The sequence below is a fragment of the Mobula birostris genome, chromosome X, assembly GCF_030028105.1.
Source record: "Mobula birostris isolate sMobBir1 chromosome X, sMobBir1.hap1, whole genome shotgun sequence".
In the NCBI taxonomy this organism is placed as follows: domain Eukaryota; kingdom Metazoa; phylum Chordata; class Chondrichthyes; order Myliobatiformes; family Myliobatidae; genus Mobula; species Mobula birostris.
Window position 1 is genome coordinate 52,297,494 of NC_092402.1, and position 27,283 is coordinate 52,324,776.

General features: G+C 47.8%; 2 protein-coding genes across 3 annotated transcripts in view; one reads left to right on the forward strand and one right to left on the reverse strand.

Moving 5' to 3' along the window:
* The window catches only part of dctn2 (dynactin 2 (p50)), a 35,448-nt gene extending 15,906 nt beyond the window's left edge, over window positions 1-19,542 (reverse strand). The window contains exons 1-4 of one of the 2 annotated variants that reach the window (XM_072249445.1): window positions 19,362-19,542; window positions 13,537-13,605; window positions 12,205-12,252; window positions 404-500 (exon numbers count right to left, since the gene is read on the reverse strand). In XM_072249445.1, the coding sequence (XP_072105546.1) occupies window positions 404-500; window positions 12,205-12,252; window positions 13,537-13,605; window positions 19,362-19,397 (250 nt within the window). In that variant the 5' untranslated portion in view covers window positions 19,398-19,542. The remainder of the gene's footprint in view (window positions 1-403; window positions 501-12,204; window positions 12,253-13,536; window positions 13,606-19,361) is intronic. The other variant, XM_072249446.1, reaches the window with a different exon arrangement.
* A 5,641-nt stretch (window positions 19,543-25,183) lies between these two features.
* The window catches only part of LOC140191744 (kinesin heavy chain-like), an 89,050-nt gene continuing 86,950 nt past the window's right edge, over window positions 25,184-27,283 (forward strand). The window contains exon 1 of the mRNA XM_072249443.1: window positions 25,184-25,981. Coding sequence (XP_072105544.1) covers window positions 25,856-25,981 — 126 coding nt within the window. The 5' untranslated portion in view covers window positions 25,184-25,855. The remainder of the gene's footprint in view (window positions 25,982-27,283) is intronic.

The window sequence follows — 27,283 nt, forward strand, 5'->3', positions numbered from 1 at the left end:
GCTGGTGCAAGTTTTCACTGTACCCATGCACACATAGACTTGTGCAGGTGACAATAAACTCCACTTTAACTTTAAACATGGTCGGTACCCTGCTCTGCCTTGACAACACCAGAGCTGCCCCAGATACTTCTCCAATGTTAAACCACCAATGTCCAGAAAATTCTCCAATGTCTCTGCCTCCGCTGCCCCTTTAGGCAGTAGGTTCCAAATTCCAAACTCCCCTGAGTGGGGGGGGGGGGAATCCCTCTCTATAAATCTCCCCCCTGCCAACTAACAACCCTGCCCTCTTGACTTGGAGGCACCAGAATGCAGCAGCCCTCTGGGATCCCAGTAACCACGCTCCCCTCCACCCCACCAGTATCCCGGACCTCCAGCTGATGACCCAGACAGGGCAGAAACTCACCAATGTCCCTGGTGCTGATCCGCTTGTCCTTGAACTTGTCGTAAGATGCGTTTGGGTTCACGACAATGCGCTCAACGCTGTCGCTGTTCAGTTCCTCCTACAAAGAGGAGGTGGGGGAGAGCAGTCAGCTGGGCATGGCCAAACTGATAGGAGGCAAATCCAGTCCCTCCTACCCACCTCTGAATTCTTTCTCATCCTTCCCTCTTGCTTAGAGTGCTACAGCTGAATCCACCTCCGCCTCTTACCCTCCCCCATCATTCAGTGCAGTACCAACCCAACCTTCTTGCTGTGGGAACTGGTTCTCCTCTTGTCACCCTTGCTTCATCAGCCCACCACCTTTGCTCCTTCAGCCCCTTCCCCTGGTGGAAGTAGTCTCTCTCAGTCTGTACCCTTCCTGGTTTAAAACACCTCTGTCAGATCCCTTGCCACCTCTGGTTTTTCACTAACCTTCACCAGTCACAGCACCAATCTGGGAGTTGTACTGTAGTTGTACGAGATACTGGTGAAGCCGCACTCAGAGTACTGTATTCAGTTCTGGTCGTCCTGCTGTGGAGAAGGTACCATTGAGCTGGTTTGGTGTGTGTGTGTGTGTGTGTGTGTTGCCTCTGTGTATGTCTATATACATTCTCCCCATGACCTCAAGGGAGAAACGAGGTGACAAACTGTAAAATGTGGAGCTCCTGCCTGCCAGCTACTATAAACACCCCTCTACCATTTCTGCACCATACTTCCTGTTCAGCTCCTCCACTGCCCACTTTCGAGGAATAGCAACTTGTAGTTCCCCCAGGTAGTCTAAAGTGCAACTGCATAGACACATAAGCCTCCAACTTCAGGTAACCTACTCCTTCCTGACCCCTTTTCTCTCTTCTTCCGATCTACTCCCACCCCAGCCCCACCCATCAGCCTGTCTTTCTCTACCCTCCTCCACCCCTGTATCTGCCCATCACCCTCACACTCCCGTCAGTGTTCCCCTTGCCCTACCCACTCCCTTATTCGGGTCCATGTTCCACCTTCCTCTGCCATTAAATTCCACTATCTGCAGCCCTGTGTCCTCCCCAGCTCCTGTCCCTATTTCCACACTCCCGTCCTTCATCTGCCTATCAGCTCTCCACAACTGCATCCACCCGCGTCTTGACAACTTTTGGCCCATCTCTTCACACCAGCTACCTCCCTTCCTTTCATTTTTCAGTCAACCCAAAGCGTCAACTATATATCCCTCCACAGATGCTGCCTGACCTGCTGATTTCCTCCAGTATTCTGTATGTTGCTCCAGATTTTAAAACTGCAGCCCCTTCCCAAAGGGTTTAAAGGCTTCGCTCCACCTCACCCCACCGACATTCACACCCTCCACTCTCCTCCCCCACTAACTTCACAGTGACTGGAATAGAATCGAAACGTCAGCGTCCTTACCAGCTCCTTGCAATTCCAAAAGAGTACAAAAAGGGGTAAGTGAGAAGATGGGGCAGTGGGAGCAGAGGAGGAGAGAGAGAGAGAGACACCGTGAGATATTAATAAAGCTGATACACGCAAGCCCAGCGCCACATTAATAGTGTTTACAGACACTCATACACACACCAGCTACAAGCCCTCTGCCACCAATCCCATCCCAGTTAGTTAATCAGAACAGGTTAATTGTTGGAAGCAGCAGATACACATGCAGGGATACAGCAGGGTGGTGGAGAAGGGTGGGATGGGTTAACTCGTCTCTACCTTCTGAACAAAGACAACAATCATCATGAGGTCTAAGTGTGCGTCTCTGCCCAGGTAAACACAAAGCCAAAGCTCTGGATCACCTATCTGGGAAAATAATTAATGTTTCGTTCAGGGAATGCGCATCAGCTGGCACCTGAATACACCAGGGTTATCTTCACTGCAGGGGATTTATCCAATCTGAGCCAAATAAGAGATAAGCAGCAGAGAGAGGAAGAGGGAGAAATACTGTACAGAGAGAAAGAAATAGAGAGCCGGAAAGAAGCAAATAGATAGAGAAACAAGGAGGGGGAAGAGGGAAAGAGTGGGTGGAGGGGGAGGAGGGAGAGAGGGGGGAGGAGGGAGGGGGGGAGAAGGGAGAGGGGGGAGGGGAGAAGGGAGAGAGGGGGGAGAAGGGAGAGGGGGGGAGAAGGGAGAGAGGGGGGAGGAGAGAGGGAGGAGAAGGGAGAGAGGGGGAGAAGGGAGAGAGGGGGAGGGGGAGGGGGAGGGGGGAGGGGGGGAGGGGGGAGGGGGAGGGGGGGAGGGGGAGAGGGAGGGGAGGGGGAGGGGGAGGGGAGGGGAGAGGGAGGGGAGGGGAGAGGGAGGGGAGGGGGAGAGGGGGAGAGGGGGAGAGGGGGAGAGGGGGAGAGGGGGAGAGGGGGAGAGGGGGAGAGGGGGAGAGGGGGAGAGGGGGAGAGGGGGGAGGGGGAGGGGGAGGGGGAGGGGGAGGGGGAGGGGGGGAGGGGAGGGAGAGAGGGGGAGGGGAGAAGGGAGAGAGGGGGAGGGGAGAAGGGAGAGGGGGAGGGGAGGGGGAGAGAGGAGAGAAAAGGCGAGGAGGAGAATGAGAGTGTAAAAGAGCAAGAACAGGAGATATAAATATACACACACACACACAAAATATACGGGAGAGAGGATAGGAAAGGTTAGGGATATAGAAACAGGGACAGATGCAGAAAGAGAGAGTGTGTGATACACTGATGTAGACAGAGAGGGATACAGACATACACACCAGACTGAGCTGCACAAGTATTTATTCCCTATCACTTAATCTAAATGAACATGTAGGTGATCCTTAGAACTGTGTCTGAAATCACACCACAGACCATTTGATATGTGGGTGAAAGATGCAACCTGAAGAGTGGGGTCATAGGGAGGAGCCAGTGGGAATGTTAGTCATCCCAATGCTATCTCCTTCCTGCACAGCTGCTCCTGTACCTGTCACCAGAACTTGCTGACTTGGGACCAGAGAACACAGAACAGTACAGCTCTGTGTAAAATACTTGTCCCATACATCACTTTTAAACTTTCCTCAAGAAGACGAATTCAGAAGAACCAGAGAAGGTCTCAACGAGACAGGAGGATCTCAGGAAAAAACGGTCCACTCTCTGGGTCTAAAGCTGCAGAGGAATTTCTGACTCTCAGAAGTCTGTTGATCACTGGAACCCCTTCCCTCCGAAGGCTGAGGGTGGCAGATGGTCCAGAACATCCAAGGACAAGTTGGTTGCAGATGAGATGTTGAGCCATAGAGTTATACAGGACCGAAACAGGCCCTTCAACCCAACTTGTCCATGCTGACCAAGGTGCCTTCCTGAGCTGGACCCATTTGCCTATGTTTGGCCCATATTCCTTTAAACCTTTCTGATCCATATACCTGTCCAAGTACCTGCCTCAACCAGCTGTTCCATATATAGACCACCTTCTGTGTGGAAAATCTTACACCTCTGGTCCCCTTTAAATCTTTTCTCCTCTCACCTTAAATCATGCCCTCTACTTTTAGACTTCCCTACTCTAGGGAAAAGTCTGTGACCATGAGTGGATGGTCAGGAGACATTCCAGATTTGACAGTCCATTTCCCTACTGTACTGAGTGAAATTAACCCTCGTGGGATGTCTGGGAGGGTGGGACTGTTCCATTGGGAAGGAATGACTAGGTTGGAGGATTTGGAGGAACAAGAGGCAATATGGTTGGAATTTCAGGTTCTGGGAGGGGGTGGTGCGTGGGGACTGGAGAGGGTGGGTGGTGAGTGGGTATCTCCCCTGGTAGAGGGATTCCAGAACAGAGGGAACAGGAAGCAGGGACATGATTTCAGCACAATGGAACAATTCCTCACCAGCAAACTGGGAGTACTCCACCACGAACACACTGTGAACATACTGTGCAGCTGCCCATGACTGTGGCTGAATTACACGCCTGTATCTACTGTGCCAACCAACACAACTCTAATCACACCTCAGTATAGCAACTTTGCTCTACAATGGACTTTGGTTTTCTGTTCTAGACATCAGAGAGACTGCAGTTATTGGAAATCTAGGGCCACACACACAAAACACTGGAGAACCTCAGTGACTCAGGCAACATCTGTGGAGGGAAACGGATAGTTGATGTTTCAGGTCAAAACCCTTCATCGGGACTGGAAAGAAAAGAGGCAAAAAGCAAGAATAAAAAGGTGGGGAGTAGGGGTAGGGGAAGGAGCATGAGCTGACTGGTGATGGATGAATCCAAGTGAGGGGAGGAAGGCAGGTAGTGGTGGAGAAGGGGGGAAGTGGGAATGATGTGAGAAGCTAGGAAGTGATCGGTGGAGGAGGCAACAGGCTGAAGAAGGTGGAATCTAAAAGGAAAGGACAGTGGACCATGGAATAAAGCGAAGGAGGTGGGAATCAGAGGAAGAGAGGTGTAGGGGAAGGGCAGGTCATGAGAGTGGTGAAGAAGTTGGAGGTATGAGGAAAAACAAAAGGAGGGGTGGGGAACAGAAGAGAGTGGTTACTGGAAGTTAAAGAAATTGAAGTTGATGCCGTCAGTTTAAAATGGAATATGAGATGTTGCTCCTCCAATCTACATCTGGCCTCAACATGGCAGTATATGAGGCTATGGATAGACATGTCAATGTGGGAATGAGAAGTAGAATTCAAATGGCCTGCCACCAAAAGGGAGATCCTGGCTGTTATGGCCGATGGGGACAAGGGTGTCTTTTGTTCTAATTGCATACTTTCTTATAAAAATTATGTACCATTTACTGTATTTTGAAGTTATGCTTTACTTGCAAATCATAATCACAAGAGATTCTGCAGATGCTGGAAATCCTGACTAACATACACAAAATGCTGGAAGAACTCAGCAAGTCAGGCTCAACCGAAAACAGATTGTGTATTCCTCTCCACAGATGCTGCCTGACTCACTGAGTTCCTCCAGCATTTTGCGTGTGCTCATTGCAAATGTTTATCTGATGCTATGTTCCTGCGATGTTGCTGTAAGTAAGTCTTTCACCGCATCTTACACATGATTATAACCTCAACAGCTTGGGAGCTGAGCACTTTGTCGAGCAAATCCCGACCTAGTTGGGACAAGTGTGTGAGTCTGGGGCGGCGTACAGTGGAGAGACAACGCAGTGCAAGGAGCAAGAGGGAGGGCACGAGATAATGAAAAAATGTAAGCCCTGAGATGGATGTCTGTTTTGGCAGAGAGGGAAACATATAAGGGCAGCTCCTTGGGTCATGGATATTTGCAGGGCAAGTCTGAGAACCAGCTCTTAAGACATGGAGAGACACGAGACTGCAGATGCTGGAATCTGGAGCATCCCACAAAGGAGCTGAGGGAGCATAGCAAGTCGGGCAGCATCTGTGGACAGGGCAATGGAAAGTCAATATTTCAGATCGAGACCCTTCATCTGGAGTGAGGGAGTACAAGGGAAGAGCTGGTATGAAATGGTGGAGAGAAGGGGTGATGCGAAATCAGGCAGGTAGTAGGTGGGTTCTGGTGGGGAGGGATGGAAAGCAGTGATAGATTGATGGAGGAGGAATGGGTGGAGATAAGGACAAAGGCCAGGGGGTGAAGCTGCAGAGAGTTGTGGACTCTGTCCAGTACATCACGGACACATCCCTCCCTCCCCACCATGGGTAGTGTCTACAGGAGGTGCTGTCTCAGGAAGGCAACGTCCATCATCAGAGATCCCCACCATCCGGGCCATCCCACCTTCTCACAGCTCCCATCGGACAGGAGGTACAGAAACCTGAAGTCCCACATCACCAGGAACAGCTACTTCCCTTCAATCATTCAGTTCCTGAACCAGCCAGTACAACCCTGACCACCACCTCAGTACAGTAACACTGTGACCACTCTGATCACTTTGCACTACAATGGACTTCCGTGGTTTTTTTTGTTCTGGTTGTGTTTACTCGGAGTATACAAGTTGGGAGGTCATGTTAGAGTTGTACAAGACATTGGGGAGGCCATACTTGGAATATTGGGTTCAATTTTGGTCACCCTGCTATATGAAAGACATCATTGAGCTGGAAAGTGGGCAGAGATTCAGAATGTTGCCAGGACTGGAGGGCTGGAGTTAGAGGGAGAGGTTGGCCAGGCTGGGATATTATTCAATGGAGCACAGGAGACTGTGAGGTGACCCTAGAGGTGTATAAAGTAATGAGGGGGCAGATAGGGTGAATGTACATAGGGTTGGTGAATCAAGAACTAGAGAACACAGGGAAGAGATTTAATAGGAACCTGGAGGACAACTTTTCACCTAGAGGGTGGTCAATATATGGAACGAGCTGCCAGAGGAAATGGTTGAGGCAGGGACATTAACAACATTTAAAATACACTTGGACAGGTACATGGATAGAAATGTTTAGAGGATATGGGACAAACATGGGCAAATGAGACTGGCTTAGATGGGAATCTTGGTCAGCATGCACCAACTGGGCTGAAGGGCCTGTTTCTGTGCTATATGACTCTGTGCTTCAATAGTATAAATTGGGAAGTCTGAGACACAGTGGCATTAACCTATACATTATTAACTCACCAAGTGAATTGCTCATTGAGATACTTACACAGTTAACCCTAACAGACATAAACCAGACTTGAGTTCACAAAATTGCCCTCCACAACCGTAAGCACCCCCGCAACCCAATACTTGAGTCTGGTTTTCCACAGGGGTGTGGGAATATCAGGCCAAGTTCCTACTGTCACTCGAACAGGGAAAGGGCTGGTCATGGGAAGGGTCTTAGCAGTGAACAAGAGGGAAATTTCCCATTGACAATCAATTTGGTACAGTTGCCGCTTGTGAGGCTCTATAATCAATGGTGGGAGGGCAGTTACTTTAATTCATTGTCCCATTGCTTGAGTGGAGGTAAGATTGGGCTCACTCAGCACAATTTCCCTTAATTCCTATTCCTTTTGGGAGTTTTCCACTCCCCTTGTACATAGAGTCGTACAGCGTGGAGGATGGCCCATACCGACCAAGGTTCCCATCTAAGCCAGTCTCATTCGCCTGCGCTTGGCCCACATCCCTCCAAACCTTCCCTTTCCACGTCCTCACGACTTTTAAATGTTCTTTATGTACGTTCCTCAACCTCTAGCAGCTCCTTCCACATATCCATCACCATCATATCCCCCTCACCTTATACCTGTGCCCTTCTACCTGTAGTCTTTGACTCCCATACTAACCTGGGGAAAAAAAAGAGTAATATCATTCCTTTTTATCTATGCCTCTCATGATTTTATAAACATCTCAAAGGACACCCCTCGGCCTCCCATACTTCATGGAAAAAGCCCCAGCTTATCATTATAACTCAAGCCCTCTAATCCAGCTAACATCCTTGTAAATCCTTCCTTTACTGACATAGCTGTGACTTTGCCAACACCTTGCATACCTGTAACATGACTTCCCAACTCCTGCACTCAGTGCACTGGCTGAAAGCCAGCATGCCAAACACCTCCTTCACTAACCTGTGTCACCACCTTCAAGTAACTATGTACCTGTACTGCTAAGAGCCTCTGTTGCACAATCACAAGGGCCCTACCGTGAACTGTGTATGTCAGAAACAGGAAATTCTTCTCTCAACTCAACCCATGCCATTATCAGACCATTGCTAAGTTTACTGCTGTCACCTTCCTTTACTTAGTGTGTTGAATCTCTCTCTCTCTCACACGCACACACACAGCTTGTTCTCTCCCTCCGGCAACGTTGCTTTGGTTCCAGGGTGAGGTTCTATCCACCACAAGGGGGTAAAACACAGTTTGGACACAATAGACACAGCACACTGGATCTGCATGCAGGATACAAGACAAAAGCATGCAAGGGAAATGCAAGCAGTTGAAAAAAAAGCTCTTACTTGAGCAAACTAGCGTCCAGGCAAAGGATGTTCGGTAGGGAAAGCATTTTCAGGAAAAACTCAGGTCAGTGCGGTGCACGAAAGAAATGGTGCAGATCAGATACATTCTCTCCATCTCAATAATGGGGAAACAGGTCGTAGTAGTGGGGGGGGGGGTTGTTGTAAAGGAGGGAGGGATGAACGTGAATGGATTACGGTGGAGGTCAGCTGGGGATGTTTATTTCTAACAGACCCACATCCCACAAACCAGCCCCCAAGTCTGTAAACACTTAAATTCAAAAACCATTCCAAAATTAACAGAATCCAAAGCACCAGCAAAGCAGTCGTGAATATGACAACATAGTGGCATCCAGAAGTGCGCCAGGGAAAGTGAGGCTCCGCCGATGTTCTATCAGAGTATAGCATTCAGTTCTGGTCTCCCCATTACAGGAAGGGTGTGGGGGCTTTGGAGAGGCTGCAGAATAGGTTCACCAGGATGCTGCCTGGATTAGAGGGCGTGAGCTATAAGGAGAGGCTGAGGGAGGTTTATGAGAAGACATAAACAGAATAGACTGCCAGCAACCTCATCTCTGGATTGAAATGTCTAATACCAGTGTGCATGCATTTAAGGTGAGGAGGGGTAAGTTTAAAGGAGCTGTTTGGGGCAAGTTTTTGTTTTACACAGAGAACGGTGGGCGCCTGGAATGTGCTGCCAGGGATGGTGGTTTAAACAGCACATAAACAGGCAAGGAATGGAGGGATACAGACCAGGTGAAGGCAGATGCAGTTAGTTTGGATTGGCATCATGGATCAGCTCAGATTTGGCAGGGCTGAAGGGGCTGTTCTTGTGCTGTACTGTCCTGAACCCATTATTTCTTGATTCCCTTCATATCCAACATTTGCCCTGAAAACACTCAAGACTGAGCCTGAAATTGATGAAAGAAATGCTCTCAATATCAGTCCCAGATGTTCAAAGAATGGGTCCCCTGATTCTAGACATACCAGCTGGGGGAACGCCAATCTCCCCTGTCAAGTTCCAATCAGCTCTCATCTTCAGAAAACCAGTGAGTGAGTCATACAATGTGGAAACTAGCCCTTCAGCCCAACTCATTCATTCCAACCAAGCCAGTCCCATTTGCCCACATTTGGCCCATATCTCTCTAAACCTTTCCTATCCATGTACCTGTCCAAGTGGCTTTTCTGCACTGTAATTGTACACACCTCTACCAGCTTGTTCCACATACTGACCCCCCTCAGTTTAAGGAAGCTGCTCCCCAGGACCCCTTTAAATCTTTCTCCTCTCAACTTAAATCCGTGCTCTCTAGACTCCCTGACTTTGGGGGAAAAAGAAAGTTACCATCCAAATTATCAATGGCCCTTGTTATTTTATAAACCCCAATAAGGGTCACCTCTCACCCCCCAGAGCCTGTTTCCATGCTGTCTAATTCTCTGAATCTATGAATCACAAGTAACAGGAGACCATTCAGCCCTTTTGAGCCTGTCCTAGCATTCAAGGAGGTTGTGGCTGATCCCATTCCCACAGTGGGGCACAGGAGGGTACTGAGGATGTTGTGGGGGTTAAATGGGTGGTGGGAAGAGAGAGGTACCTCATCGTGCCAGATCATCACCTGCAGCCATTGGGACAGGAGGGAGGCAGGCGGGAGCAATAAACAGAGAGAGAGAAGTTGGGAGGGACCATTCAAAGACAGAGCAGAAGAAACAAAATGGCCACAACATTTCCAACCCCCAAGCAACACTCCTGACCACACTGCGGAGCTAGAGTGACTCAGGAATTCTCCCCATGAAGGCTTGTGGGTGTGGGAGAGGAAAGTCGGGGGTGCTTGGTGAGAGGCAGCAGGGAAGAGGTGGGTCAGGGACACAGGGGAGCCCCTTGACTGCTCCTTCATTCAGCATGGCTATGGTTGATCCTCTCCTCACCCCCCCCAATGCTTCTGTGCCTCGAGATCCACCTCCCTCCTCCTCAGGTGGCATCGGTGACTGGGCCTCCAGAGCCCTGTCTGGTGGTGAATGTCCCAGTTTCACCACATACCTTCCTTAGAATAGTTAAGGAAATATAGGGATTCCAGAGCCCGGGACACACTCAGTAGAAAGAGAGGAAGCAGAGAGCAGAAGACATGGCCAGCTTGGAAAAGTGAGTGCAGTTCCAGTTGCCCTGCTAGAGGAAGGATGTCATTAAGCTGTGAGGGTGCAGAAAAGGTCTATGAGGATGTTACCAGGACTGGAGGGATTGGATTACATGGAGAGGCTGGATAGGGCGGGAGTATTTTCTCTGGACCACAAGTTTGCATCCTGATAGAACAAAGACCACCGCAGCACAGTACAGGCCCTTCAGCTCATGATGTTACATCGACCTTCTAATCTGCTCTAAGATCTTTTTCTATCATCCATATGCCTATCTAAAATTTTCTTAAATGCTCCTAATTTATCTGCCTCCACCACCTCCCCGACAGGGCACTACACCACTCCGTGTGTAAAATAACTTATCTCTGTCATCCTCCTATACTTACCTCCAATCACTTTAAAATTATGCCCCTGCATTTCATAGAGATGCAAAATTACATTTTAGAGAGGTATATAAAATAAGATCGTTTTCCCCAGCTAGGGGAGTCTAAAAGGGGCATAAAGGAAAATTTAAGGGTGATCCAAGGATCAAGATTTTAAACTCATAGGGTGGAGGGTATATGCAATGAGCTGCTTAAGGAATCAAAGTTCTGGACACAGCTAAGCACATCACGGAAACCAGCCTCCCCTCTATGGACTCTGTCTACACTCTCACTGCCTCAGTAAAGCAGCCAGAATAATCAAAAACCCCACCCACACCAGACATTCTCTCTTCTCCCCCTCTCCCATCGGGCAGAAGATACAAAAGCCTGAAAGCACACAGCACCAGGCTCAAGGACAGCTTCTATCCTGTTGTTACGAATGAATAGTCCCCTTGTAAAATCAGATGGACTCTTCACCTGACAATCTACCTCATTATGACCTTGCACCTTAATGTCTGCCTGCACTGCACTGTCTCTGTAACTGTGACACTTCATTTTGTATTCCGTTATTGCTTTCTCCTTGTACTGCTTTGATGTACTGATGTGGTGAAGTGATCTGTGTGAAAAGCATGCAGAACAAAGATTTTCACATGTGACAATAATAAACCAATTTAGAGGCAAGTGCAAATATGATGTTTAAAAGCCATTTGGCCAGGTACATGGATAGGAAAAGTTTGAAGGGATATTGGTCAGACACAAGTAAACGCTACTAACCCAATCACTAGAGTTTAGCAACACAATGACCACTCTGCACGTTGATCACCTTGCACTAAAATTTTTTGATTTAATTGTGTTCTTTTTTGTAAAACCTGAGTTTATGTTTAATTTATGTTTATTTTTTGAGAATGTTATCTCTCTGATGCTATGTGCCTGTGATGCTGTTGTAAGTAAGCTTTTCATTACACTGGTTCATACATGTAATTGAGCAAGTGACAATAAATTCTACTTTGACTAACTCAGGAGTGCATATTGGTTGGCATGGATGGGTTGGGCCAAAAGATCTGCTTTCTGTCCTGTATCACTCCTCCACCTCTCCCACTCCCTTCCAGCATCCTGAACAACAGGCATAATGGTGAATGTACGGGAGCCAGCCAATACTAAAGGGTGTGCAATTAAGGTGAGAGGGGGTAAGTTCAACAGAAATGAATGGGGCAAGTATTATTTTCACACAGAGTGCCTGGGATGTGCTGCCAAGGGTGGCTGTGGAGGCAGATATGATAGAGGCATTTAAGGGGCTCCTGGATAGGCATACGAACATGCAGAGAATGGAGGGATACGGACAGTGTGCAGGCAGAAAGGATTAGTTAAGTTAGGCATTTAATTGCTAGTGTAGCACAACACTGTGTTTCTGTGTTGTACAGTTCTACAGTTTAGTACTGAGAGAATCGTTAAAGGTATTGGCAAGGAGTACTGTGAGAAAGGAGCTACTGGCATTGGAGGCAGTCCAAGGGAAACTCACCAGTGCAATTCCTGGGTCGAGAGGAGCAAGACAGTCCGGTTTTGTATCCTAGGGAGTGTGGAGGAATGAAGGATGATTTTATTCCAACATCTCAGACTCTAAGGGAAGGTAACAGGGGAGATGTGGAGATACAGCACTGTGCAAATGACCTAGGCACATTTATAGCTGGGGTGCCTAAGACTTTCACACAGTATTGTATTTGTCGATGTGAAGTGGAAAGCAAACTTGTAAAGGATGTTGGGAATGGTGAGGATGGAGCATCGTGGGAGGGGTGTGGGACAGAGAAGATGTGCTGGGACGGGACGTAGAACAGGTGCAGACACACCCAACACTGAGACACTACGCAAGGTCATTTGATTCCAAGCAATCTGTTTATTGATCATTAGAGACTGTCCCTCTGGTGATTCCCACTCCCTCCCCTCTCCCTTCCCCTTTTCCCAACCATGATTCCCCTCTCCCTGCTCCCTTCCCACTCTCAGTCCACAATAGAGACCCATATCAGAATCAGGTTTATCAGCACTCACATATCATGAAATTTGCTTTTCTTTTCCAGCAGCAGTACAGTGCAATACATAAAATTACTACAGTACTGAGCAAAAGTCTTAGGCACCCTAGCTGTGTACATGTGCCTAAGACTTTAGCACAGGACTGTATTTCTCGCAGTGGAGAGTTTCAAACAAGAGGAACAGTTACAGACTTGGGGGGAGGGTGCATGCGTGGGGGGGGTGACTTCTCTCAGAGGGAGGGTATCTCTGGAATTCTCTGCCCGTAAGGGGGTGGAGCTGAGATCATTGGTGGAGGAGGGGTAGGATTAAAACAGATGGGAGATAAATGTTTGAAACACCAGGGGTTGGGTGAGGATCGCGGTCTGTGAGGAACTGAGATAGAAGAGGTGATGAGGGAAGATTAGTCACGATTGTGTTGAATGGTGAGGCAGGACAAGAGTTCTGAATCCTGCTCCATTTTCAAGAGGAATAAAGTGAAACATTCAAACAACAATCTGCATCTCCAAGCCGAACAAAACAGAGTAACACACTGTTGTAAGGAGCTCAGTGGGAGCTGTGCAATGCAGCAGATGATCCCGAGTCCTTGCCTTTGCTGCTCCCTCCTCCCCATCCACCAGAAATCCCTGCTAGTTCTGGCTAAAGGAGCAAAAGTCAAGTTGGCCAGATGGGGGAAGAGATGTGGGTTTTTGCTGGGGGGGGGGAGGGGTGGGAGGGAGAGTCATTGGTCGGAAAGGAGCACTAGACTGTTCAGTCAGAATTACATGAGCACGCACACACACGCATACACGCGAATGGAGACAGAAGCCCGTAGGTCTGCTGATCTTACCGCTTCAAACTGTGCCTGGTCATCCTCCGGGAGGTCAGCCGTCTCGTAAATGTCGGGCTCGTTGAAGGCCTGGAAGGCAAAACAGGATAGGGGTTCAGGTCAAAGGCTTTACTCTTTTACGAGGCTTTCCCACCAACAGACCACAATCAGTATGGATTGGCAGCAACACCTCCGCCACGATTATTCTCAACCCTGGTACTCCACAGGGCTGTGTCCTCAGCCCCCTCTGAAACCCCCTGTACCCTCATGTCTGTGTGACCGGGTCCTGCTCCAACTACATCCACAAGTTTGCAGTTGGTAAGACCGTAACGGGTTGTATCTCAAATAACTTAACGTGGAGTCAGAGTACAGTAAGGAGACAGAGAGCTTACTGACATAGTGTCATGACGATAACCTTTCTCTCAATGTCAACAAAACAAAAGAACTGACTTCAGGAAAGGGACAAGTCCACATGCTCTTGTCTACATCAACAAGTGTTGAGGCTGACAGCTTCAAGTTCCTAGGAGTAAACATCACCAACAGCCTGTCCTGGTCCAGGCGAGAAAGCTCACCACCATCTCTATTTCCTCAGGAGGTTACAGAAATTTGAAGAAATGGCATGGCCTCATTGACCCTCACTAATCTTTATCACTACAGCACAGAAAGCATCCTATCAAGAAGCATCACAGTTTGCTCTGCCAGTGACCACAAGGAACTTCAGACTTGCGACACAGCTCAGCACATCACGGAAACCAGCCTCCCCTCCATGGACTCTGTCTACACTTCTCACTGTCTCAGGAAAGCAGCCAGAATAATCAGAGACCCCACCCACACCAGACATTCTCTCTTCTCCCCTCTCCCGTCGGGCAGAAGATACAAAAGCCTGAAAGCACACACCACCAGGCTCAAGGACAGATTCTACCCCACTGTGATCAGACTATTGAATGGGCCTCTTGTACGTTAAGATGGACTCTTGGCCCCACAATCTACCTTATTATAATGCTGCACTTTGTCTACCTGCACTGCACTCTTTTAGAAGCTTTTACACTTTCTGCATTTTGTTGTTGTTTGACCTTGTTCTACCTCAATGCACTGTGTAATGATCTGATCTGTGTGAACAGTATGGAAGGCAAGTTTTTCCACTGTATCTCAGTACGTGTGACAATAATAAGCCAATATCAATACCAAATACCATATCCTCCCCCACCAAGCGCCAACCACGCTCACTCAGAGAAGTCAGACAGCAGGGAAACAAGCCCTTTGTCTCACTAAGTTCATGCCAACCATCGCCCACCCATCCACACTGATCCTATTTTATTTCCATCATCTACCCCCAGAACCCACCCTCACCTGCACACACAGCAGGGGGAACCATTCACAGCCGCTGATTAATCCACCATCCCCACCAAGTTGTTGGAATGTGGGAGGGAACCAGAGCACCTGGACGAAACCCATGGGATAACAGAGAACCTGCAAACTGCACACGTGTACACACACACACACAGAGTGCTGGAGCTCAAGTTTCTGCAGCTGGAAGGCAGTAGTTCTACCCATCCACCCATCACCTCTCTGTCACCATTCTCACTCTCCTCTGTCTATCACCACCTCTCCCCTCACCTGGATCCACCTGTTACCCACCAGATCTAGTTCTAAAGTTCCTCCCATCTTTTTTTTATTCTGGCAATCTCCCCTTTATCTTTCAGTTGAAATGAAGGATCAGATGAAATGTTGACTGTCCATTTCCATGACTTGCTGAACTGTAGAGTCATACAGCACGGAAACAGGCCTGTGGCCCAACTGGTCCATACTGACGAATATTTCTATCTTTTCTGGTCCCGCTTGTCTGTGTTTGGCCCATATCTCCTTCCTATCTACATACCTGTCCAAGTACCTTTTAAATGTTGTTTATGTATCTGTCTCAACCACATCCTCTGGCAGCTCGTTTCATACATGGACAACCCTCTAGGTGAAAAAAATCTCCCCTCAGGCTCCTATTAAATCTCTCCCCTATCAGCCTAAACATATGCCCTCTAGTTCTCATTCCTCAGTGCTAGTGAAGACTGTGTGCATTCACTGTATATAATCTCATCCAAACTCTCTCTATAACTCAGTCCCTTAATGCCCCTGGCAACATTCTCATAAATCTCCTCTGCACTCTTTCCACCTGGACTCTGTCCAGTGTTTTGCATGTTGCTTCAGGTTCCAGTCTGTTGTGTCTGTGCCAAGAGATAGCAGACAGGCAAGTGGGACCAGAGGGATTTGTGATTTTCCAAAGATGCCAATATTATGGGAAATGCCAACACATTATTCGAGACAGGGAGGGAGAAGCCAGGAGACTGTAAGCCTGAGCCAGCTAAACATCAGCCTGAGGAGCTTTTACTGGAATTGATGTTCGGGGATGGGGTGGCTGAAAAACATGAGCTGATCTGAGCAGAGATTGGTGGACCTCTCGCATGATTTCAACAGCTCTGCTTAAAACAGAGACAGAGAGCCTGATATCACAGAAACATGGCAACAACCTCTCCTGTCACTAGCAGTGGTGCTGAGGTTGACAGGGATGAAAGCTTCAGAACTCTAGGAGTGAACATCATCGATAGTCCAACAACATAGAGATCACAGCCAAAAGAGCTCACCAGCACCTCTACTTCCTCAAGAGGCTAAAGGAATTTGACATGACCCCATTGAGCCTCATCAATTTCTGGAGATGCACCTATCCAGATGCATTACAGCCTGGTGCGGCAACTGCTCTGCCCAAGTCAATGTCAAAGTGTAGTGGACTTGTGCTTCAACCGTGCAGTGAGGTGCTTCAAGTGTTTAACTAGCCCTGCCTCTCACTGATCTTTTCCCTGCGGTCAAAATGTTTGATAGTTCAGGGCATTCATTTAAAATGAGGGAAAGTTCGAAGGAGATATGCAGGGCAAGTTTTCATTTTACACATAGAGTGGTGGATACCTGGGAATGCACTACCTATTGTTAACATGTAGGGTCGCCTGGAGCCAGTCATACAGAACAGGAACAGGCCCTTTGGCCCACAGAGTCTGTGCCGGCAATAACACACTCATTTACACTGATCCCATTCATTCCCTGCCAGAATCTACCCTTCACCAACACACAGCAGCCAATTAATCCACCAACCCTACAAGTGGTTGAGATGTGGGAGGAGACTGGAGGCCCCAGGAGACAGACACACACACACACTCAGACACAGGCAGAGGTCGGGATCAAACCCAGGTTTTTGGAGCTTTACCCACTGCGCAACATGAAGACGATGCCAAGGGAGAGGGCTTCAGGGACAAGTACATTCACTTAGCCAGTCTGACCCAAAGCTCGTGAGGGCTCTCTCGAGTACAATACAAGGCCTTGAATTAATAGAATGACTCAGCATTCACAATCCATAATTCTAAAGGTTCACACCAGAGAAGAAATTCCTGTTCAAGGTCCCTTTATTGATTCAGTGTTTGGTAGGTTTCAATGAAATCCCCCTCATTTTTCTAAACTCCAGTGAGTACAGGCCCAGAGTCATCAAATGCGGCTTTTCATTGCTGGGATCATTCTCGTGAACCCCCTCTGGACCCTCTCCAATGCCAGCACCTCCTTTTTGAGGCATGGGGCCCAAAACTGCTCACAACACTCCAAATGTCTTCTGACCAATACCTTATAAAGCTTTTCCACTTCTCCATTTCTCTGCAGCACATGAGGCCATTTGGCCCATTGAGTGTATGCTGGCTGGGGGGAGGCATGTTCTCTCTGGTTTCTTTGAGATGATGTTTGTTCCTCTCTGAACCAGCTGAACATAAAAAAAAATCTAGCTGTTGATCACACTGTTGCTCATGGGCTAATTGGCAGCTGTGTTTCCTACATCCGAGCAGTGAGACGTCAGGTCTCTGCAGCATCTGCTCCCTGCTCCAGTAAGTAATGGCTGAACTGTTCCCCCAGGAGCTCAGATTTCTGGCACCTTCAGCAAATTCCCTGTCATTTACGTCAGTGATAATAAACCCAATTCTGATGTAGTAAAGTGATGGGACCAATAAAATGAGAGGCAGGCCCTACCAGCAGATCAGTGTAAGAGACAGGAGTCACAAGATGATGTGAACAAGTCCAGCCAGGAAGATGAAACTGTCAGTGAAGGGGAACAGGTTAGGTCTTTGCTGCAGAAGAAAGCAGAGGGCTTTCAGGCCTTCCTAATGAGGGAACAGGGGTAGTTAAAGACTGAACGTCCACGGTGGAGAATAAGTGGTGAGGACCAGGAAATCGGAAGTTGTGCAGGGCAAGCAAGGTGAGGAAGGGCAAAGGAGAAGTTTGGGGCAGGTGGTCAAGAGCAAGCAGAAACAAATGGACCATAGGACAGATCCTGTTTGTGGATCATGATTGAAGTGGGAAGTGTGGAGTAGGGGTAGGATTGGGCTGGAGGCCATGGAGAGGAGATCTCCTGATGTGAGCTGCGGCAGAGCTGGAGATGGTGGCGTGGTTTTCGCTGGTTTGGTCACAGTAAAAGCAGTAAGTATAGGAGGTATCCAAAAGCTGTTGTCCAGCCTCTGCAAGGTCTCATACAAGAAGATGTCAGGTGAGTGACCAAAGTCTCCAGTTTTGAGTAAAATCCCTCATGGAGTCACAGAGCATAGAAACAGGCCCTTCAGTCCAGCCACGTCCACACTGTCATCAAGAACCCATCAGATAGAAGCTGGGGTGACACAGAAACATAACGGCTATCATAACACTACTATGGTGCCCATGACCTGGGTTCAATTCTGCCACAGTTTGGAAGTTCTCCCCATGACCGCATGGGTTTCCTCCCACATTTCAAATACATACAGGGTAGTAGATTATTTGGTCAGATGGGTGTAATTTTGCAGCATGGGCTCATTGAGCCAGAAGGACTTATTACCGTGCTGTATCTCTAAATAAATAAATAAGGCAGACAAGTGAGAGGCAACGTGCTTTGGGAGGACATGTATTGTAAATGCAGGGGCCTTAGGATCTGTACAAAACGTTGGTCAGACCACGTTTGGAGTATGGGTACAGTTCTGGTTGACAGAACATTGTTGGCCAATGAACAGAGGGAGTAGCAGGGGAGCCCAATCATTGCCAATCCGGGAACAGAAGCGGGTGGTAGTGAGGGAGGAGCGGATCATTGCCACCCTGTAACACTAGAGTCCTGATGAACGGTTTCGGCCAAAACATTCCTCTCCATAGATGCTGCCTGCCTGCCTGGCCTCATTTTGTGTGTGTTGCTTCGGAACACTAGGGGCAGGAGCGGGACAAATTATTGCATAGAAGTGAGTGCAACTGATGCCAGCTCAATCAATGCCCATTCTTGAATGGAAGAGGAAGGTATCGAAGAAGCGGGAGGGAGCAGAGGACCAATCACTACCCAGTCTTGAGCAGAAGGGGTGGTACTGAAGGTGAGTGGCAGGGGGCAAAACCAATTATTGAATCGATAGGAGACGGCATTCAAGGGGCGGGGCTACGACCTTGCCGTCTCAGGTAGGTGGGGCGTCTCCTCTAAACCAGGTAGGTGACGGGCGGATCCCGCTCTCTTAGCCAAGTAGGGCTCGACCAGATGCCTGCGGAGGGGTTTGTCCGGAGGGTGGGAGTGGGATCGGCCATGGGAGAAATGGGAGAAATGGGAGAAATGGGGGGGGGGGGGTCGGGCGCGGACGCAGGCGCAGTTCAATAGGACAGTTCTCGGAGCGGCGACGAGGAGGCGTGCCCAGGCAAGATCGGCGCCGCCGCCGAGCCCATAACGTCATCGCCCGGCGGAGGTCCAACAGTAGCGCCAGGGTGTGGTGCTCCACTGGAAGCTTCTTGCAACCTCTCTTCGCTTCCTTCCCTCCCCCGCTACTTACGATGCCCGGCAGGTTGGCATATTTCGGGTCCGCCATGCTTCTTTTCCAGTCGTTGGAGCTGAATAAGATAAATAATAAATATGGATTAAGTCTATGGGCGCGTGAATGACTTCGCCTCTTCCTTCTGCACAGCGACGACAGCAGCCGGTTCCAAAGACCGACTGCTCTCGCGCGATCTCTGGCTCCGCCCCGGGAGGTGCGTGTGACGTTGCCGCTGGCGATGCATGACGCAGGCTGGGAATTGTAGTTAGGCGTCTCCTCTCCCTGCGTTTCTCAAGCTCCAACCCAGCTTCTTGGATCAGTGACAAAGTACCAGACATCGCCGCCTAAGAAGTGTCTGGCTTTGACCCTGGCCCATAAGGCGTTGAATCAGTATCAGGTTTATCGTTACTGACTTACAGAACGTGAAAGTTGTTTTTTTCCGGCAGCAGTACTGTGCAAACTGTATTATAAAGTCAAAAAGTTGAGTTTATTGTTAAATACACAAGTACATGTGTGCACAGGTGCAATAGAAACGAACTTGCAGCAGCATCAGATATAAAACATTCAAAAGAGAGGGGGGGAAAAAACAAATTATATTCAGTCCTGATGAAGGGTTTCGGCCTGAAATGTCGTCTGTACTCTTTTTCCATAGATGCTGCCTGACCTGCTGAGTTCCCCCAGCATTTTGTGCGTGTTGCTTTGGATTTCCACCATCTGCAGATTTTCTCTTTGTGAAAACAATTTATATGCATGTTTTAGAACAAAAAAAATCCATTGTAATGCAAAGTGTATAGTGGGATCTTTGGTTCCAAATCAGAATCAGGTTTATTTCCACTAATGTGTAGTGAAATGTATTGTTTTCTGGCAGCAATACAGTGCAAGACATAGAAAAACATAGAGCACAGGAGACTAAGGGGTGACCTTACAAAGGTGTATGAAACCATAGGGTGAATGTGCAGTCTTTTCCCCAGGGTTGGGATACCAAGAATTGGATGGCACAGGTTTAAAGTGAGAGGAGAGAAATTTAATCGGGACCGGAGGGACAACTTTTTTATACAAAAGATGATATCTATGTGGAACAAACTGCCAGAAAGTGGTTGAGGCAGGTACAATAACAATTTTGAAAACACACTTGGGCATGTACATGGATTAAAAAAAGGTTTAGAGGGATATGGGCCAAACACAGGCAGATGGAGATAGTTTAGGTGGGCACCTTCCTCAGCACAGACAAGTTGGGCTAAAGGGCCTGTTCCTGTGCTGTATATAGGATGTCCCTCACAAATCCTATACGCTCATGCTTATAATTGCCTCAACTTTCTCCACCAGTGTATCCGGACACTGCAAGTGATGGGGGCAGCCCCACCTCCTCTGGGTCCGCCAGAGAAAGCAGGATCTCCCAGTGGCCACACATTTTAATTCCACTTCCCATTCTCATTCTGATATGTCTATCCACGGCCTCCTCTACTGTAAAGATGAAGCCACACTCAGGTTGGAGGAACAACACCTTATATTCCGTCTGGGTAGCCTCCAACCTGATGGCATGAACATCGATTTCTCGAACTTCTAGTAATGCCCCCTCTTCCCTATTCCCGATCCCCTTTTCCCTCTCTTACCTTATCCTGTTGCCTGCCCATTATCTCTCTCTAGTGCTCCTCCCCCCTTTTCTTTCTTCCATGGCCTTCTGTCCTTTTCTATCCGATTTCCCCTTCTCCAGTCCTGTATCTCGCCAATCAACTTCCCAGCTCTTTATTTCAACCCCCCACAACCCCCCTCCAGTTTCTTTCTCCCCTCCCCCACCTTTTAAATCTCCTCATCTTTTTTTCTCCAGTCTTTCCAAAGGGTCTCGGCCTGAAACATCGACTGTACTTTTTCCATAGATGCTGAGTTCCTCCAGCATTGTGTGTGTGTGTGTTACTTGGACCTCCAGAAGATTTTCTCTTGTTTCTGGTCTGGTCCTCATGTTGGGATTCTAAATTGGAGAAAGTACATAGTTTGTATGTGCCTGTCAGAATAAAAGACAAGGATGACAGGTTTAGGGAACCTTGGTTTTCAAGAGATATTGAGACCCTGGTTAAGAAAGAAAGGGAGGTGCATAGTAGGTATGGGCAGGCAGGAACACATGATGTACTTGAGGAGATAAGAAATGCAAGAGAACACTTAAGAAACAAATCAGGAGGGTTAAAGGAAGACATGAAATTGCTCTAGCAGACAAGGTGAAGGAGAATCCTAAGGAATTCTACAGATATGTTAAGAGCAAAAGACAAAATTGGTCCTCTGGAAGATCAGAATGGTAATCTATACATGGAGCCAAAGGAGGTGGGGGAAATCTTAAATGGATTTTTTGCATCTGTATTTACTTGGGAGACGGATGTAGAATCTATAGAAGTGAGGTGAAGCAGCAGTGAGGTCATGGGCCCTATACAGATCACAGAGGAGGAGGTATTTGCTGTCTCGAGGCAAATCAGGGTGGGTAAATCCCCAGGGCCTGACAAGGTGTTCCCTCAGAGCCTGTGGGAGGCAAGTGCAGAAATTGCAGGGGCCCTAGCAGAAATTTTTAAAGCAACACACACAAAATCTTCTGCAGATTTTCCCATGTTAAAGATATTTAAAATGTCCTTAGCCACATGAGGTGCCAGAGGACTGGACGAAAGCTAATGTTCCATTGTTTAAAAAAGACTTTAAAAATAAGCTGGAAAATTATGGGCCAGAGAGCCTGACATCAGTATTCTAAGGGACCATCTGGTAGGTATATACAGTAGGTATTTGGATAGACAGGAACTGATGAAGGATAGTCAATATGGCTTTGTGTGTGGTAAGTCGTGTCTAACCAACCTTTTCCAAGAAGGTTGCCAGGAAAGTTGATGAAGGAAAGATAGTGGATGTGGTCTACAAGGTCCCGCATGGGGGGTTGGTCAGCAAGGCTCAGTCGCTTGGCATTCAGGATTCTGTAGTAATCTGGATTAACATTGGCATTGTGGCGGAAGCCAGAGAGGGTTGCCTCTCTGACTGGAGGCCTGTGACCAGTGATCGGTGCTGGGTCCATTGATGTTTATTATTTAGAGGTACAGTGCAGAACAGGACATTATGGCCCACTGAGCTGCAGCACCCAGCAAGCCACCGATTTAACCCAAGCCTAATCATGGGGCAAATTACAATGACCTACTAACCCACTAACTGGTACATATTTGTACTGTGGGAGGAAAGCAGAGCATCCGGAGGAAACACACACAGGAAGAACATACAAATTTTCCCACAGAGGACACAGAAATTGAACTCTGAACTCTGACGTTACCATGGTGACCCACCAATATCAACCATCTGGGTGATAATTTGATAAACTGGATCAGCAAATTTGTGGATGACATCAAGAGTGGGCAGCGAGGAAGACTATCAATGCTTTCAGCGGGATCTGGACCTGCTGGAAAAATGGCAGATGGAACTTAGTGCAGATAAGTGCAGATATTTTGCACTTTGGAAGGACATATCAGGGTAGGACTCACACAGTGAACAGGAAGGCACAAAGGATTGTGATCAAACAAAAGGAATCTGAGAATACAGATACATAATTCCTTGAAAGTGGTGTCTTAGGGTTGTAAAGAGAGCTTTTGGCACATTGGCCATCTATTGAGTTGGGATGTTCTGTTGGAGAAGAATTCATGATCACTAATTTGGAGTACTTTGGGCAGTTCTGTTCATCTACCTACAGGAAAGATAGCAATAATATTGAATGGATGAAAACTGATGAACCCAAAGGAACGGCAGGGACTGATACAATTTGGCACCAGTGGCGTTACAGGAGTTGCCAATCAGCGCTAGATTTACCGTGAACAGTTCCTATCTTCCTCTACCTGGGTCAGACCCACACTGGGAGCACCGTGCACAGTTCCCACCTCCCTATCCCTGGGTCAGACCCACACCGGGGGCACCGTGCACAGTTCCCGTCTGCCTATCCCTGGGTCAGATCCACACTGGGAGCACCGTGCACAGTTCCCGTCTCCCTATCCCTGGGTCAGACCCACACCGGGAGCACCGTGCACAGTTCCCGTCTCCCTATCCCTGGGTCAGACTCACACTGGGAGCACCAAGCACAGTTCCCATCTCCCTATCCCTGGGTCAGACCCACACTGGGAGCACCGTGCACAGTTCCCATCTCCCTGTCCCTGGGTCAGACCCACACCGGGAGCACCGCGCACATTTCCCACCTCCCTATCCCTGGGTCAGACCCACACAGGGTGCACCATGTTTCATTCTTATGGACCAGCCAGGATTTCAGTGGAAACCTGTCATCACAGAGAACAGTAAGAGGCTGATCTCCTGAGGACAACCTGCAGAGATCGGTCTGAGGAATAGCTGCACAAATACAGGAGGGGTGGCGAACGAGAGGACGGTGTGGCGCTGGTGAGCAGCAAATTGGAGGAAGGCGGCTGGTGAGGGAGCTGTAACAGGACTAAAGGGAGTGAGCTATGGAGAAGTTGAGCAGATTGGAACTTTATTTTTTGGACTGAGGAGTGACAGAAAGAATTTGGACTACAAGAGCATGCTTCCCTGAAAGTGGAGGTCACAGGTGGACAGGTAGAGAATGTTTTTGGCATGCTGGTCCTCTGCAAGATGTTCTGTATATGGACTTCAGTAAGGCGTTTGAAAAAAAAACACATGGTAGGCCGCTATGGGAAGATTGCATGGGATCCAGGGAGGGCTAATTGATGGTTTGATGGTAGAAGGCAGAGGGTGATCGTGGAAGGTTGTTACTTAGACTGGAGGCGAATGGCTAGTGGTGCTCCACAGAGGTCAGTGCTGGGCCCTTTGCCGTTTGCCATCTATATCATGGAATTTAATCAGACATGGTCAGGAAGTTTGCAAATGACACTAAAATGAGTGGTGTTGTTAACAGTGAAGATGGTCATTAGGATTTACAGGGGGATCTTGATCAACTGGGTAAGTGGGCAGAGGAATGGCAAATAGTTTGATTTGGAGAAGAGTGAGACATTACATTTTGGAAAGTCAAATCCAGATAAGGACTTTCACTGTGAATGGGATAGAACAGAGGCACCTCAGAGTACAGGTACACAGTTCCCTGAATGTGGCGGTGTTGGTCGTATAGTGAAGAAGGCTTTTGACACACTGAGTATGGAAGTTGGAATGTCAAGTTGCAGTTGTATAAGATGATGGTGGGTCCACATTTAGAATATTATGATCAGTTTTGGTCGCTCTGCTTGAAAGAATGCAGAGGAGATTTATGAGGATGCTGCCAGCACTCCAGAGACTGAGTTAGGGCAGCTTGGGACTTTATTCATTGGAGTGTAGGAGACTGAGGAGTGACCTTATAAAGATGTATAAGACCATGAGGGGCATAGAGTGAATGCCCAGAGTTGGGGAATCAAGAACTGGAGAGATTTAATAGGAACTCAAGGGACAACTTTTTCACCTGTGGGTGGAACGAGCTGCCAGAGGAAGTGGTTGAGGCAGGTACATTAACAACATTTAAAAGCCACTTGGACAGGTCTATGGGTAGGAAAGGTTTTGAGGGATATGGGTCAAACGCAGACAAATTGAACTGGTTCCAATGGGAACCTTGGTCGGCAGGGAGTGGCGGGGTTGAAAGGTCTGTTTCCGTGCTGTATAACTCTATGGCACTGGACAGGCATCTAGCTCTTGCTGTGCAGCAAAGGGGGGGGGAGGGGTGCAGGAGTTGGCAACCGCCAGGCGAGGTATCTTCCCCGTTGCCAGAGCCTCGCCCTGTTTGTTTGTTGTGACTCTGTGAATGGCGGCCCGGCCAGCCTATCGGATACATCCTGGATGTCACCTACTGTTGCATCTCGCGGCAGCTCAGCCAATAGGAAGCAAAGGGAGGTGGGGCAGTCTCTATCTGCTCTCCTGAATGATGCATTGGCAGAGGAGATTGGGCTATTGTAGCAAGGGCTTGTCTAGTGCTTGTGTATATAATATAAATAATTATAAATTTATTTAATTTTATATAGCTTTGGAAGCAGAAGCTGATTGGGATTAGTTTTTTTGTATTTGCTGTCTGCATATTGCAGAGACAGCATCCTAATTTTAATCAGGTGCTGTCAATCTCAAAGGATTAATTTTCTCCTGTTGTTTGATGGAACTGAAGAGCCAAACCTGCATGATTTTCGCTTAAATAAGGATCCTGGGGTAATGCAATAAGGAGGGACTGAAATCATCCCAGCCGCTGCTTTGGATCAGGCTCTCTCATTCTCTCTCCCTCTCTGCCTCACCTCAGTTCTCTCTTCCATCTCGTTTTCCTCTTCACAACCTTATCTCCTCTTCTTACTTTTTTTCTCTCTCCTCCTCCTGTTCTTTCTCTTTATCTCATCCTTTGTTTACTTGATATCATCCTCTCCCCTCTCTCGTTATCTCTCTTCCCCTTTCTCTAATTTTCTCCACCCTTTCTCTTTCTCTCTCTCCCGTCTCTTTCTTTCTCTGCCCCCTTTATTCTCTCTCCTCCTGCCTCCTTATTTTCCTCTGCATTGGCCTGCTTCTCTCCCATCATGACGGAACTGACCCAGTGCAACATCAAGGTGATGTGCAGGTTTCGACCGCTCAACCATGCTGAGATCCTCAGGGGCGATAAATTCATCCCGAAATTTCAAAACGATGAGACAGTAGTGATCGCGGTAAGTCTAACTCCGTGTTTGTGTGCGCGCCTTTATCTGCGAGTGTCTGCGTCTCCCCGTGGCTGTATCCTCCAGCCAGGCGAAGATTGTAATTTATCATTCTAAACTGTTTTGCAATGGTAATATTACAGGTGCTTTATATCTGTATTGTTGTGATTTCAGAAGGAGATCCGTTTCACTCTCGCAGAGAATGCTTCCCTGTACTTGTTTCCCTTTTTGTGAATAGGTCCCCTCATAGGGGTGTAATGTGGAGTTATCATCCCCTGCCCCCTTGGAATTCCCGTCCCTCCAGGATGAAATACGCCCCTCTCCGCACTGCGCCTGCTTCTCCCTTTAGAATTGCCACTCCGCTTGCAATCGGTGAAACCTCGGACAAAATACACGTATTTTAAAGATACCTACGTTTGCGGATGCTGCTCTGCTGTTTTTGACCGGCAATCCATTTTGGAGATAAACGCGTAGTCAGAAATATTAACAACCTCTATCCCCAACTCCCCAACGTCGCTCTTTATTCTCCTAAATTCAGCACAGGGATCCCTGCCTAACTCTGGACAAGTGTCGGAAAATAAAGCGTATTCAACTTCCCAACTAAGTCACTAGCCACCTACGGACATTTCCCCTCAACTCGCGATTGACCAATTTCACCTTGTGTGCAGAGAGCGGTGCCGGAGAACCATCTCCTGTACCAAGGCGGATGCTTTCGTGTGCTTATAGTCACAGTGACTACGAGAAGGACGTGTCATGTCAGAGAGAGAGAAGGAGAGATGCTGTAGAATCACAGAGTCCAAATTGCAACGTCTGGAAAAAGAAAAACGCATTCATTAAGCACACATGGTTTTTGCAGTGACCGTGTCTGTGTGTATGTGTGTGTTTTAGAGAGTATTGCAATTGTATTTGCCAGCCTAGGAATACCTTGCATTTGTGTATGCATTCGCTAGTTTAAGAATAATTTGTTTATGTTTACGTAACTTACTTATGTGTTCGATAGACCAGGAATAATTTGTGATTACACTATTCATTTGCTCTGTAATTTATAGTATCTTTTTGGTTTTGCACTGCACTCTTGCTGCTGCAAATCAATAAATTTCACGACAAATCAGTTATAACCACGATTCTGATAATCTGACAATATTGTTTGTGTGTGTATGAGTGCGCGCATGTGAAAGTTTTGCATTTTAAACATAATCCCTAATCTTCCAATAATTTGTGTTAAAGTTTTGCATTTTAAATTATATTCCATAGCCTAGCAATAATGTGTATTAGAGAGTTTTGCATTTTTGTATGTATTCTCCAGCGTTAATA